The following is a 13376-nucleotide window of genomic DNA, read 5'->3' as shown; positions in this document are numbered from 1 at the left end:
ACACTGTTTGGGACCGTGACAGGGGAGCTCCAGTACCGGGGGGACATAGGGTGATGTGACCCCTTTGCCTGAGGGGTTTAGACACTGCTAAAACAGCAACTAAGAAATGCCAGGACAGAGTGATTTGGAAAGATCTGGAGCTGTTTTAGCATGCAGGCTTGGATGTTAGCTGGATCAGTGTCCCAGGTGAGCCTGTCACAGGTAAGGCGTGAGCAGAACAGAGACCTGTTGTGGAGCCTTACGAAGCCTCAGGTGAGAAAGGGGGACAGCTTGCAGGATGCCTGGAGGGACCTGGAGCAGAGCAAGGGAGAGGATCCTGGTGGAGGGAGAGATCAGACCAAAGCTGTGGTGGAAGCTGTAGCACTTGGAGGTTAATATTGCTGGTGTGGGAAGAACAGAAATACCATCAGAAGGTTCTAGGTTGGAGAAAAGCCTCAGCTGGTCTTCCTCTTAGTGATGACTGCCCATCTGCTGTTTCTGGAATTCATGAGGCTTGTACAGAGCCTCCAGACAGCCTGCTCTGGAGTGTCCCATTTCATAGTGCCAGTGGAGGACGGGAGGCTGTGGGCCACCGTGGCTGTAATAGAACCTGGGTTTGTTTGTCCCTTGGATTTAAGAGCAGAATAATGCGGCTCTGGCCTGTCCAAACAGGCAAGACCAAACTTTAGAACAATACTGCTGAAATTCTGTGGTGGTCTAATATAATCTCTGAAGAATTTGACTTTCTCGTGTGGCAGGGTGTTTCCTCTTTCTTGGGATTGCTACTTGTATTCAGCTTTTTGGACTCCACAGTAATAGTTAATGAAAGATTCTGCTGTGAGGAAAGGCTGCTCGGTGACTCGTGACTGTGGAGGGTCAGGAACTGCTGTTCTCAGTCCGATTGTTCTAAAAATATCGGTTAATTTTCTTTAGCTGGCCGAGGGTGGGAGCAGTTAAGCTGTAAGTGGCATGCAGAACAAACACCTGACTTTTCTGTGTCCCTTAACCTTTCCAACTTTGTAGCAGCCCATCACTCCTGAAGAATGCTGCTCTAATCCCAGCGTAATCGAGCAGTGAGTGGAGGTGTGAAGCCAGGCTCTCCTGAGCCCTGTCTCTCCTCGGTGCCCCTGCTGTAGTATGGTGTTCCTCTGCACCTCTAGTGCTCCTGTCCTGCTCAGGTTTACAGATTTATATATATATATAAAAATAGAAATCTACATGTATATTTATAGTATTTACAACCTTGTAGCTGTGTTTGCTGTTGTTCTGCTGTTGTAGTATTCTGCAATGAACTAGATTTAAAAAAATGTTTTGGCTAATTTTTATCAGAATCCCCCAAGCTGCATTCAGGGTAGGGTGCTTGGGCTAAGGGACATGAGTAGAGTATTCTGGTGGTGATGATTCTGTGAAAATGACTGTGGAGGTTCAGATTTACCCAGGCAGGCAAAACCCAGCTGGGATTATTGATGTGCAAATGAGGGTCCTCAGTGAGGTGAAATACTGACACAGATGAGGGGTCACCTGGGCGGTCCTGTGGTCCAGCAGCTCCTCCAGCTCACTCACAGAGCTCTGAGTGATCCCACTTGATAGCGTCAGGAGCTGTGAATAAAAAGCATTTGCACCTCTCTAGGTCCCTACAGGTGTGAAAACACAGTGAGACTGTAGGGAGACGCTCTTTATGAATGCGTTTGTAGGAACTAGATGACATTGTTATCTTGCAGCAGGGCTTGCCACAGTGAGAGATGGTCTCTAAAGCTGTGCACATCATCAGACCTTGGCTTCTCTGAAACCCAGGGTGCAGAAAAGAGGGGAAAACCAGGGGAAAAAAAGAGCTTCTTTGAGGAAAAACTAAGACTTTTGTTGGTGATACTGAAGACAAAGATTTGTTTTTGAAATGTTTGGTTTGTGTTGGCTGAAGTATTCCACAGAAACTTCAAACAGGCAAGCTCTCTATTATTTGAAAATGTTGCTCTTAGATTAGCAGTCAGTGGTCTCATGTAGACCATGACTTCAGCTGTCTCGGATTTTCCCTGAGATTGTAGTGCAGTTCTCCAGGAGAGTGTCACTGATTTGGGGAGCGGGGGGTGATGCAGCCCCTGCTGTCTGTCCTGCTGGTCCCCCTGGGGGCTGAGGGTGCATTTCCACTGTGGGGAGGTGGTGCTGGGGGAAAGGACCCTGCTCAGGGTGATGGCAGCGAGCTGGGGCTGTGCCTGGGGGGGTAGTCGGGCACTGCTGCGCCTTCCACTGGTCCAGAGGGGCTGTGGAACCACATCCCAGTAACACTGACTGGTGCCCTGCCAGAGTGTGCCCTTGCTGCCCACATGGGAGTGGGGCTCAGTGTTCCTGCCCATACTCCTTGTTTTTCCCCCCTGTCAGGACAGACCAGGATGCAATAGGAGCAGTGTGTGATTGTAATCCCAAAACCCCTGCAAGCTGTGAGTGTGTGTTCCTCCCTGAGCTTCTTCCTCACACACTGCACAGATAACATCTGTAATAAACACTGTAATGCTGGCTGGAGGAAAGCAGGCCAAACTGGGAGAGGTAGGCTCTGAGTAAGTTAAAAGGAAGGTGCTGGTAGTGGGTGCATTTTGAGGTGGTGTAGTTATTTTAATTTTTTTACCTGAAGTATTCAGGAGCAGCTTTTACAGGCAATTCCTGATAATCTGTCAGTCGAAAATATTTGTGTTTGGGTCTTATTCACAGCTGCTGGTTAAATCCAGGTGTTCTGTTTCGATGACATTTGTATCTTCAGTGGCAGTTTTGTGCTGAGATCTGACAGTGCACTGAATTTGGAGAGCGAACCATTCCAGGGGGAAAGGTGCTGTGTCTGGCAGCTGGATGTGCAGGGGTGCTCCACTTGCCTCCTGGGCCCAAGGCCCCAGCACAGATGAAGTCACCAGATGTTGATGGGGACTGTCCCTGCTCTGTGGGCAGTTGGAATGGCCTTGGCAGAGTGGTGCCCAACGTTGGCTGCAGCTCTGAGTTGTGTCTAAAAGCAAAAACATCCGAGGAGCTTGAAAGCCGTGCACTGGAGCCCTTTTCCTGGCAGCTCTGGAATGCAGCGTTCCCCCTCTGGTAGGAGCTGTCTGTGTGCCATGTGAGAATACCTGGGCAGCAAGGAAACGTGTGTAGCATACTAAAGTAACACCTTTGAGTATGCGTGAAATATGTGTGAAGCCACAATAATTCCCGTGTATCTCAGCGTCTGGAGCAGATTCCTGTGCCTGTCGCGTGAGGTGAAACCTGCACGCCTGAGTGTTCCTGGGATGGCTCAGGGACCTGCCAACCCCAGCCTGCTCCTTTGCTGTACACACCAAACCGTGTGTGCTGGTTCTCTGCACGTGTGGAATTGCACACCTCACTTCCCAGTGCTCCCAGCGATGACGTGATCGCTGAGCCATGGACAGTGACTTGGTGAGAGAGGGTTTTGAGGGATGTTGCTGTGTGCAGGCTCTGCAGGGGAAAGCTGTTCCACGGGGCAGTGCTAATCCTTGATAGCTGCCTCCTGCTGCATTTATTTACCCACAGGGCAACAAATGATATGGAAAGATACACATGTGGCTTCAAAGGCACCAGGAAGTTGCAATATATATTGGGGTTTTCAGATCAATATGGAAGTGTCTGTGCTTGCTTCATCGTTGGTCTGTCAGCGATTGCCTCAGACACTGGTACTGATGCAATTCCTGCACACAGCCCCAGCTTCACACCAGGGCTTTCTGTCTTCTGTGTCCTGCAACCACAGAGAAGTTCTGCTGCCCACGTGGAATCACTGGATGGTTTGAGTTGGAAAAGACCATCAGGTCCAACCATTCCCCCAGCACTGCCAAGGCCACTAACCCATGTCCCCAAGTACTACATCCACATGACTTTCACATCCTTCCAGGGATGGGGACTCCAGGCCCTGGGCAGCCTGTGCCAAGGCTGGACAACCCTTTCTGTGAAGAAATTTTCCCAGTATCCAACCTGGAATAACTTGAGGCTATTTCTTCTTTCCCTGTCCCTTGTTCCCTGGGAGCACAGCCCGACCCCCCCCTGGCTCCCCCTCCCGTCAGGGAGTTGCAGAGCCAGAAGGTCCCCCCTGAGCCTCCTCCAGGCTGAGCCCCCCCAGCTCCCTCAGCCCCTCCTGCTGCTCCAGACCCTTCCCCAGCTCCGTTCCCTTCCCTGGACACGCTCCAGCCTCTCCGTGTCTTTCTTGCCGTGAGGGGCCCAGAACTGGACGCAGCCCTCGAGGGGCCTCCAGCAGTGCCCGGCACAGGGGACGGGCACTGCCCTGGGCCTGTGGCCAGTACTGACCAGGTGCCACTGGCCTCTTGCCCACCTGGGCACACCTGGCTCGTGTTCAGCTGCCCTCAACCAGCACCCCCGGAGCCTTTCCCACTGGCAGCTTTCCAGCCCCTCTGCCCCAGCCTGGAGCGATGCCTGGGGTGGTTGTGACCCAAGTGTGGGACTTGACACTTCTCATTGAATAGACCATTGGCCTCAGCCCACATACAAGATCAGGAGTGCCCCTGCTCCCCAGCTGCCCTGCATGGGGAAGCTGGCAGTACTTTTTTTGTGTGTCCTGGGCCTTCAGCTGCTCTGCTGGTTCTCCAGGGGTTGCATGAGAGCCTCTGCCCTTCCCTCTGTTAAAGGAGAGGCTGTGTGTGATCTGGCCTTCCCCACCCTGCTCAGGAAGGGACCGGTGCTGCTTCTGGCTCATTCCTTTGCCTAGGGAAGACTTTTTTCTCTCTTGGATAAGCAGTTGTGTTTTCCTTCTGTGTTGTTGTGTGTCTGTCCCCCCACCCTGCCACTGTGAGTGTTACTCGTGTGTTGTCCCATGCCAGGCCATTCCTGCAGTTGGTGTGTCAGCTGGATCTGTGGGCTGGCAGCATGAGCAGTACATGGATCCATGCTTGCATGTGCCAGGAGGGAGAAAGAACAGGGGGTTATTTTTAAAAGTGACACTCATGCTTTGCTGCCTCTTCCTTGTCTTTTAAGAACCAAGGGATTGGCTCTTGGGGAGCATGTCAGAGCTACTGACCTCATCAGGAGGAACTTCCAGGACACTTTACACTTTAGTTTGGTGGTTTTGTTCTTGCTCAGCAGTGCTGTGATTTTGCTTTGTACATGAGGAGTGCAGGAGAACCAGTATCCCATGCTTGACTCTCTCTGTGTTTGTGGTCACTTTAATCCAAGGCAATCGGCCTTTCTGGGTGGCACTTTGGCACATTTTTGGAGCTGCAGTACATGGACGTGTGCCTAGTGCGCTTGCAGGTGGGTGCCAAATGGGGTTGGTGGCTGGCTTCCATCTTCTGAATTCTGGCAACCAAGTTTAGACCTTAAGAAAGGGCTGCCCAAGGTTGCCACTCTCCCGAGGCAAGGAATGCCTTTGTGGGGCTGCTTGGGGGCTGGCAACTCCTTTGTCTGAGCTTCAGTTAAAGAGCAAGCTGTGAATTATTGCTTTTAAATGCACATTTCTCCTTCTAAAGACACAGCTGTTGGTGAATTCAGCTCGTGTGTGGCTGTTGTGGATGGCAGAACTGCTATCCAGTGTTATGGATGTTTTCTTTTGATAGGAATCTGGTGAGGTACATGCAAAATATGTGCAGCCCTTGGGCTCTTGGCAGGTGGCCACGGGGACTGTCAGCGATATCTGGGTGCTTCTGATCTCATCTGGGAAGTCTGAGCTGCTCTCATGGTTGGTGTTCCCATGTCTGTGTCCTATGGAGATGACACGCAGCCTTAAGTGTCTCCACTAATTGGGTCGCTCCGTCTGGCGCGGTCTGCGCTCTGTGTCGGGTTTGGTCTGCGCTCTGTGTCGGGTTTGGTCTGCGCTCTGTGTCGGGTTTGGTCTGCGCTCTGTGTCGGGTTTGGCCTGCGCTCTGTGTCGGGTTTGGTCTGCGCTCTGTGTCGGGTTTGGTCTGCGCTCTGTGTCGGGTTTGGCCTGCGCTCTGTGTCGGGTTTGGCCTGCGCTCTGTGTCGGGTTTGGCCTGCGCTCTGTGTCGGGTTTGGTCTGCGCTCTGTGTCGGGTTTGGCCTGCGCTCTGTGTCGGGTTTGGTCTGCGCTCTGTGTCGGGTTTGGCCTGCGCTCTGTGTCGGGGTCGTGGCACTGGGGACTAAAGGCCATTTCCCAACAGCCTGTGCCTGTCCCTGTGGTGTTCTGGGTTGCCTGAACTCCTGGTTCTTCTCTGCCCTGTGGTTCTTGCAGCCATCCTGACTGTCCCGCTTACGTTCTCCTTCACCTGCATTACTTTGGGCCACACAGGAATGGTTTGGCAGGAGACAAACAGTTTTCTTAGGAAGAAAAGAGAGCGATATTGGCTGTGGAAGTGGAAGAGGCATTGGGTTTTGGGATGGGTTCTTCAGTGTTGGGACTGTATGAATAGGAACCATAAGAATTCTCTAGATTCTGGTACGTGAAGCAGTTGTGTGTCTGTCACGTTGGGTGTCCTCCCAGGCCTTACATCTGCCTTAGGACTGCCTTGCTGTTTGCTTGGGCTTCTGCAGCCGGGTTAAGTGATTCCTCCTTTGGAATTCAGAGGAGCAGATGCTGGCCTGCCCAGGAGCCAGGATCTCTTCCTTGCCTGCACTGCTTGCCAGATTTGTTTGGAAATCTGGGAGCTGCCACTTTGAAAGGGACTTTTCCATCATGACCTATAGCAGGCTTCTGGTTTTCCAGTGATAATGTGCTTCTGTAGGAGGAAGTTAAACCTAAATGATCCTCTTTTTCCTGTATGTGGCTGAAGCTCAGGCACTGTGTCCTGCCTCCAGCTCTGCCGTATAGCATCCAGTGTTGGTGTGTTTGGAGCATGGTACGGGGTACTGGGATCCCTGTGGCACAGAGCACGTGGATCCCTGGGATCCCGGCATCCCTGTGGATGGAGCGTGACAGGGAGTGCTGGGATCCTTGCATCGTGTGTGGAGCGGGTCAGGGAGCACTGGGATCCCTGGATCCCTGTTTGGAGCTCTGGGATCCCTGCCCGGGTTCCCAATGCCCTCTAGTGGCTGCTGCCGCTGTGCTGCTGTTCTGTCGGACACGGCAAAGATCCACGTGTTTGGAAAGGAAAATAAATTTTGCACGTTTTTGCTTTAGTCCCTCTTTATTTGTCTGGATTAAATCCCAATCCTTCCCTTGGGAAAAAGTTCTCGTAAATTCAAACACCAGATAGTAACTGGATATCTCATGGATCTCTAGATCCATAGCAACTTGCTATGGGGATTTATTACAGAATGGTTTGTTCCTTACATTAAAACGTGTGTTTCTTTCTCTCTAAACAAGCAGCAACTGGAAGGGACGTGCTGGCTGATGTCACTACAACCAGACTGTGGTGCTTATGTATGTGCATTAATTGATTTGAAGAAGTAATTCTTTTTAAGCAATGGGAACAGGACTTTTGAACTCATGCTCTCAAATAGTTTTTGAAGAAAAATCAGTATTTTGCAAAGGTCAGAGATTCCTTCCCAGCTCCTTCCCTCCTCCCATCCCATCCCAGCAGCCCCAGTTGGGGTGTGAGCTCCCTGCCACAAGCCCCAGAGCCAAACTGGGCTGCCCAGGCACGGCCAGGGGTTGGGTTGGTGCTGAGGACACGCAGGGTGTGTGTGTTACAGGCTGCTGTAAGTGTGCATAGCACTTCTCAGCAACAGCAGACAAGATATTCTGTGAGGCTTTGGGGAAAATGAATGGCTACAGGAACAAAGTTTCATAGAAGCAGGGTTTAAATTGGAACATGGCTTTTTTCTTTGGGAGGACAGTGCATGCTGTGAAATGCATAGAAACTGTTGAAGTCTGATTTGGTCTGTTTGCCTCTTTGGGGGGTGCAGGTTGGATTTCTCTCTTCCTCCTCCCTCTGAGAAACACAGGGCAGGGGCTTGTGTGTACAAATATCCTTGTGTATATTTATTTATCTTTTTCTCTGGAAGTCAAACTGCTTGAAGAGACAGCAAATAGGTAATACACGCAGAGTTTTCCCGGTGTCCCGACTGCTGTGTGCTCCTGTACCTGCAGTTCCCCACTCCAGCCAGCTCTGGACCCGTGTGCTCAGCCTCCTGTCCTGGCAGAGCCGAGCTGGGCTCCTGCAGGTCCCTCCTGCCCTCCCTGGCCGGGTGTGACAGGAGAAGGGCCGGAGGAGCCCGGGGTGGTGCCCTGGGGGGGCCAGGCCGTGTGATTGTTGGAGGTTAAATATTGGCCCGTGTTAAGGATCCTTGGGGTGCATCAAGGACAAGGGAGGGAAGGTTCCCTGGAGAGGGGGGGTTTGGAAGGGAGGGTGTCTCCGGGAGGTGAGGGGCTGAGCACTGCCTCAGTACTTGGGGTCAGCAACGTGTGGTTGTTTTAACTGATGATGAAGCCATTACTGAAATGTTTCTCATAATCGGCAAAACAAATCCATGTCAGGAAATAAATGCAGAGGTAATGGCTTGACTTTCATCACCAAGCACTTAAGCAGCCTGCTAATGATTTGAAAAGGCACGACAGAAGAGATCCGAAAGGAAAACGGCAATATCAGATTTATTTTCAATTTTCATCTGCTTCACTAGAGTTAAATCTGAGAAATGAAGACAAATACCTGCATGTAAGGAGCATGGTAATGCCTCAGTGCCTCTGTCAAGGAGAGGGACTTTGGTTTGCACGTACTGCTTGCTGCTGCTTTTGACTGGAATTTTGTGGCGTGTGGTTAGGCCAGAGAGTGTCTGTAGGAACTGAGCAGCTGAGGACAGATGAGCCCTTCCCAGTCACCAGCCCTATCTGCTGGGTTAAATCCCATGAGCCTTGACTGCAGTTCATTTCAGCTCCTTGGGCATAGTGGTTGTTTAAATGCACAGTTTAAGAAACTGCAGAAGAGTTTCTTTTCAGAAGCCTGTTAAATAATCCTTCTTTCACAGTAGAAAGGGGAGGTGTTATTTTCCTGTAAGGACTAAATATTGTGGCAAAGATTGGAAATACACAGGCAAACTCACTCCTTTATCTCCTATTTTAGAGGGACCGGGAGCCTTTGCTGTACACTGGAAACCGCCTGAGCTGTTGCACAAGGTGTAGTTACCTGTTTCCAGCAGCAGGGAAATGGAGCTGGGCCATTGAAAGGAAAACCCTTGGACAAGCAGCTTAAACTGGGAAATTACTCCTCAGGGAGGAGCATCTCCTTTAAATACATCTCACTGTTTTTCTCACCATCCAGCACTGGTTTTTGCTGGTTAACAGAAGCTATTCCAAGTTTTCTGGCAGAGTTCTTTTCTGTTTCCCCTCAAAGCCCAGATAATACAGTTTTACAGACCACCTTTTCAGTTCACAATAACTTAATTTTATAATACCTAGTTCAGAGAACGTATCTTCTATATTACATTCCTGCTTGGTACTGGGAGGGCTCGTGTTTCCCTGCTAGCAAGCTGCTGTATCTGCAGTGTAGTTGCATGTGATGTTTCTAATTCTAAAAAGAAATTGCAGTAAATGTATGAATTTTATAAATGAAGGAAATTACTTGGGGAAACAAGACACAGTAAAAATGAGATCAATCAGCTTTGGGTTGTGCTGTGTTTTGTATAAGACACGGATGAAAGACACTGCTAAACACTGATTTTCGGGTGGTTGCATTTTCAGACAGCGGTGGAAGTGTACAGAGCTCTCTCATCTCTTTCTGCAGCTCCAGGGTGGCCGATGGAGTTATGATTCTCCCTGTGCTGATGGTGATGGCGTTCCCGTCCCCGAGCTGGCAAGGTGAGTGTCCTGCGTGCTCGGAGCCAGGGCTGCTGGGGGAGCTGGGGCTGGGCCTCCTGGGCCTGCTCTGGAGCCCCCCGCTCCCGTGGTGGCCCCACAGCCCCCGCTGCCGTGGTGGCCCCACAGCCCCCGCTCCCGTGGCGGCCCCACAGCCCCTGCCCTACAGCCCCCACTCGTGTGGAGAGCCAGCAGCACGGGCAGTTCCCCTCCACAATGGGATGTCTGCTATTTCATTTCAAGTTGCTTCAAAGGATGTTGGTTGCCCATTTCTGAATCAGATGTACAGCCTGTAGCATGGACATAGTCTTCCCAGGGGCTGGGGAGGGAAATGGGGAGCCTTATTTGAACAGGTTGTTGGGGGAGGTAAGGAGAAGTTCTTTTAGCCCATGGACTGAGGTGCAGCTGTATTGCTTGTGTTCTTTAAGCTTTTTCTATGCAAAGGCTCTTTGGAGGTTTACTGTGCTGTTTGGTGACTCTTCAATGATTACTCCAGTAAGGACTTTGGGTTTGGCAAGTGACTTTTCCATAACTGGTTTACACAGCTGTGTGAATGTGAAGGTTTTCTGACACGCAGGGTGTTTAAGGTTTGCCTCAGCAAAATGGGGAACGGTATTTCCACTGCCATGGAGGGGCAGGAATAGTTCATTTGAAGCTCTCTTGGATGTTTTGAGAGATGAGCTCTGAAAGATATGTATTTGCTACTTCACAAACAGCCTTTGGAAGATGTTGAATAAAAGCTTTCTGCGAGTAACTTGCTTTTCTCAATTTTAAATTTTAAGTTATTCAAGAGGTGTATCTTGTGTCTGCTGTGGCATATCTGTGCTCTTCTGTATGTACCTCGTGTAAACTCTTTCTGAATTACTCTGAAATGCATTTTCAAATGTTGATGCAAATACTAAAAGGCAGAGTGTATTAAATGGAATGGGAGAATGGGTGGTGGAGGTGAAGATTCAAAATGCATGGGGGTCTAGTGGTTGACTTTAGTCGTGTCTGTGAATAGGAAATTGAGACAAAGTTTAAAAAAGAGAGTGTCTTGGATCTTGTTCTGTTAGATACCCAGATTGCTGGAGTCAGCACTGTGTGTTGTTGGCTTTCACAAAGGGAATAAAAAAACAAAACAAGGGAGCTCCAATGTTGATACTTTCACAGCAATGAATTAATAACAGGACAGGCAGTGTTGGTTAGGTTTTTCCCTTCTGCTGAGTGTCCCTGTGCAGATGTCCCTCCAGGGGTGTATGTATGAGAGGTGGTGTAAAATGCCACTGTACTCTGGAGTGTGAGTGCTTGGAGTGGGCAGACAGGAGTGTGTTTCTTTGGTGCTGAAATGGTTGAATTAGTATCGTTAGCTCCTGGCTGGTGGTTCTTCAGCTCTAGCTGCAAATAATATCTCTGTCCTTAAACAGAAGATTTTATTGTCTGATGGTTTCGTTACCTCTAACTGAAGCTATTAAGAACAGGATGATGTTTCTTCCTCAACTGTCCCTTCTACAGATGATGAACTGAAGCTCAAGATGGTGCACTACGAATGTGTGTGTGAAGGCATGTCCTGTGGGAATGGGGATCGGTGCCAAGGCCAGCAATGCTTTGCTTCCCTGAGCATCAATGATGGGGCTAAGGTTTACCAGAAGGGCTGCTTCCAGGTCTATGAACAGGGCAAAATGACTTGCAAAACACCTCCGTCCCCTGACCAGGCTGTGGAGTGCTGCCAGGGACACCTGTGCAACATGAACATCACTGCACAGCTGCCCTCTTCCAAAGGTGAGAGCTTCATCAATCACCTGGGGACTTGGAGGAAGAAAAGGGCTTTGATCTGCTGTGGTGGGAGCGAGATGGCTCCAGTGCTGGATGAAGGAAGGGATTAATGGGCACAGCAAGGCCCTCTGTGCCTTGTTGACCGCCCTGGAGCCTGCTGGCACACGTGTGATGGCCAAATGGTCTGTGTGGGCAGGGCAGTGATGGGGTTACAGTGCATCACTGGGGAGGGGGTGGAGGTGCTGCCTGTGAGAAATGGCCCTGTGCAGGGGGGGTTGTGCTGACAGCTCTGCAGGGAGCACATCCTCTGTGCAGTGTGCTCACTCCTCTGGCTGTGGCACGGCCTCTGTCACACCGGGTGGGTCCTGAGGTAAGGGTCTGTCAGTGCTGCTGGATTTAAAGACTTCCTTTGGCAAGCTGCAGATTTACTTTTTTTCCTCTCTCTCTTTTTTCTCTTCTTTTTCCCTTCCCCTCTCTTTTCCAAGGGCAAACCTTTCAAGGAGAAGCTGCAGGTTACAGTATGGAAACACTAATCATCGTTATCCTGGCTCCTGTGATAGTGTTGATAGTTTTTTCTGCAGTAGCAGTGCTGATTATCCGGAGAATACAGAAGAACCACATGGAGAGGCTCAATTCTAGGGATGCAGAGTATGGCACCATCGAGGGCCTCATTGCCTCGAACGTGGGGGACAGCACGTTGGCAGTAAGTGACCTGTGTGCAGGGGGGAGCTTTCCTCACTGCCAAACTCCCCTCTCGGCCCTCTGTGGGGCCTCATCACTAACAGGACCTTTTGCTGCCAGGGGATGCCACTTGGCCTCAGGACTTCTGTGGTGATGTTCCTGGGCTCCCAAAACTGCAGTTGTAATGAATTTTAACCAAAAGACAACTTTGGCAAGTGTAGCATCGCTCTAAGCTGTTCATGTTCCTGGAAACAATGTCTGAACAGCAAAACAGAGTGTGCCTGACTTGGGTGGCCTGAAGTGATGTGGAAGCTGTAGAACTGTGCTGCATCTTTGATATATGACTGCCCAAAGGGCTGGAAAAGATGTGATGGTAGGGGAAGGAGAAAATACAGATAATTTTGATGTTTGAAACCTTCAGACCTGACTGCTGTGATCTTGGTAGCAGGACTCTGGGATGACTGGGAAATCAGTGGCACTTTGTTGACAGAAGACCAGTGGGAGTTTTAAGGAATATGCAATGCTTACTCAAAGCTCAGTTTTCAAAGTATGTTCTTGTTCCTGTGGTGTCTGGAAAATATAATGACTTGGAGAATGTTCCCTTTCTGAAGGCTGACTGTGCCTTCCCTTTCCAGCTGAGGCTTGAGCACAAGTGTCCCCACAAACTGTCCTGAGCTCTCTCGAGCAGAGCAAGTAAGGCTTCAGGCAGCTGGAGGGTTTGTTCCTGAAACCAGTGCAGAGAGTTTTCTCCTCCTTGCATTGCTGAGATAAAATCCTCAACAGTAAGAGGCTGGAAAAGGTTTTCCATCTTGGTGCTGTCCCACCATAATGTGCTTTCACTGCAGGGTTGAAGAGTGGCTAATACCCATTAATCTTTATTTTTTTAAAATGCCTTTGGCTCTCTTTAATTAGCTGTTTTAAACCTGTGTTACTGGTTTAAAACAGCCAGGCTGGATATATTCACCGAGAACCAGACGTGTGCAAGTGGTGATCTGTCCTTAAACACTGATTTCCAGCTTTTACCAGCTGTTATCTCATAGTGCCAGACCACTTCCAGCCATTTGCAAACCTTTTGCACTTCGAGATGTTTAATGTTACTTGGAAACAGTGATAAAACCTGGGAAGAATAAATCAAAATTCTGTTTCAAAGGCCTGGGAGGAGTTGGGAGCTGTGGGGGCTTGGTGTGGTGGAGCTGTCAGACCCAGAGTGATGGTTGTGGTGCCAGCAGCCTCCCCGTGGGTGATGCACAGACAGTTGTTGTTACTTCCCGTGTCTA

At 50.0% G+C, this 13376-nt stretch overlaps 1 protein-coding gene across 2 annotated transcripts in view; it reads left to right on the top strand.

The window, feature by feature from the left end:
• The window catches only part of ACVR1 (activin A receptor type 1), a 48613-nt gene that overhangs the window by 18846 nt on the left and 16391 nt on the right, over window positions 1-13376 (top strand). For both annotated transcript variants that reach the window (XM_027734592.2, XM_027734593.2), the window contains exons 2-4: window positions 9593-9666; window positions 11158-11424; window positions 11904-12121. In XM_027734592.2, the coding sequence (XP_027590393.1) occupies window positions 9615-9666; window positions 11158-11424; window positions 11904-12121 (537 nt within the window). In that variant the 5' untranslated portion in view covers window positions 9593-9614. The remainder of the gene's footprint in view (window positions 1-9592; window positions 9667-11157; window positions 11425-11903; window positions 12122-13376) is intronic.

Source organism: Pipra filicauda, unplaced genomic scaffold (genome assembly GCF_003945595.2).
Source record: "Pipra filicauda isolate LSUMZ 115617 unplaced genomic scaffold, ASM394559v2 scaffold196_size3971931_pilon, whole genome shotgun sequence".
Lineage (NCBI taxonomy): Eukaryota > Metazoa > Chordata > Aves > Passeriformes > Pipridae > Pipra > Pipra filicauda.
This window is presented reverse-complemented; position numbering and strand designations above follow the sequence as displayed.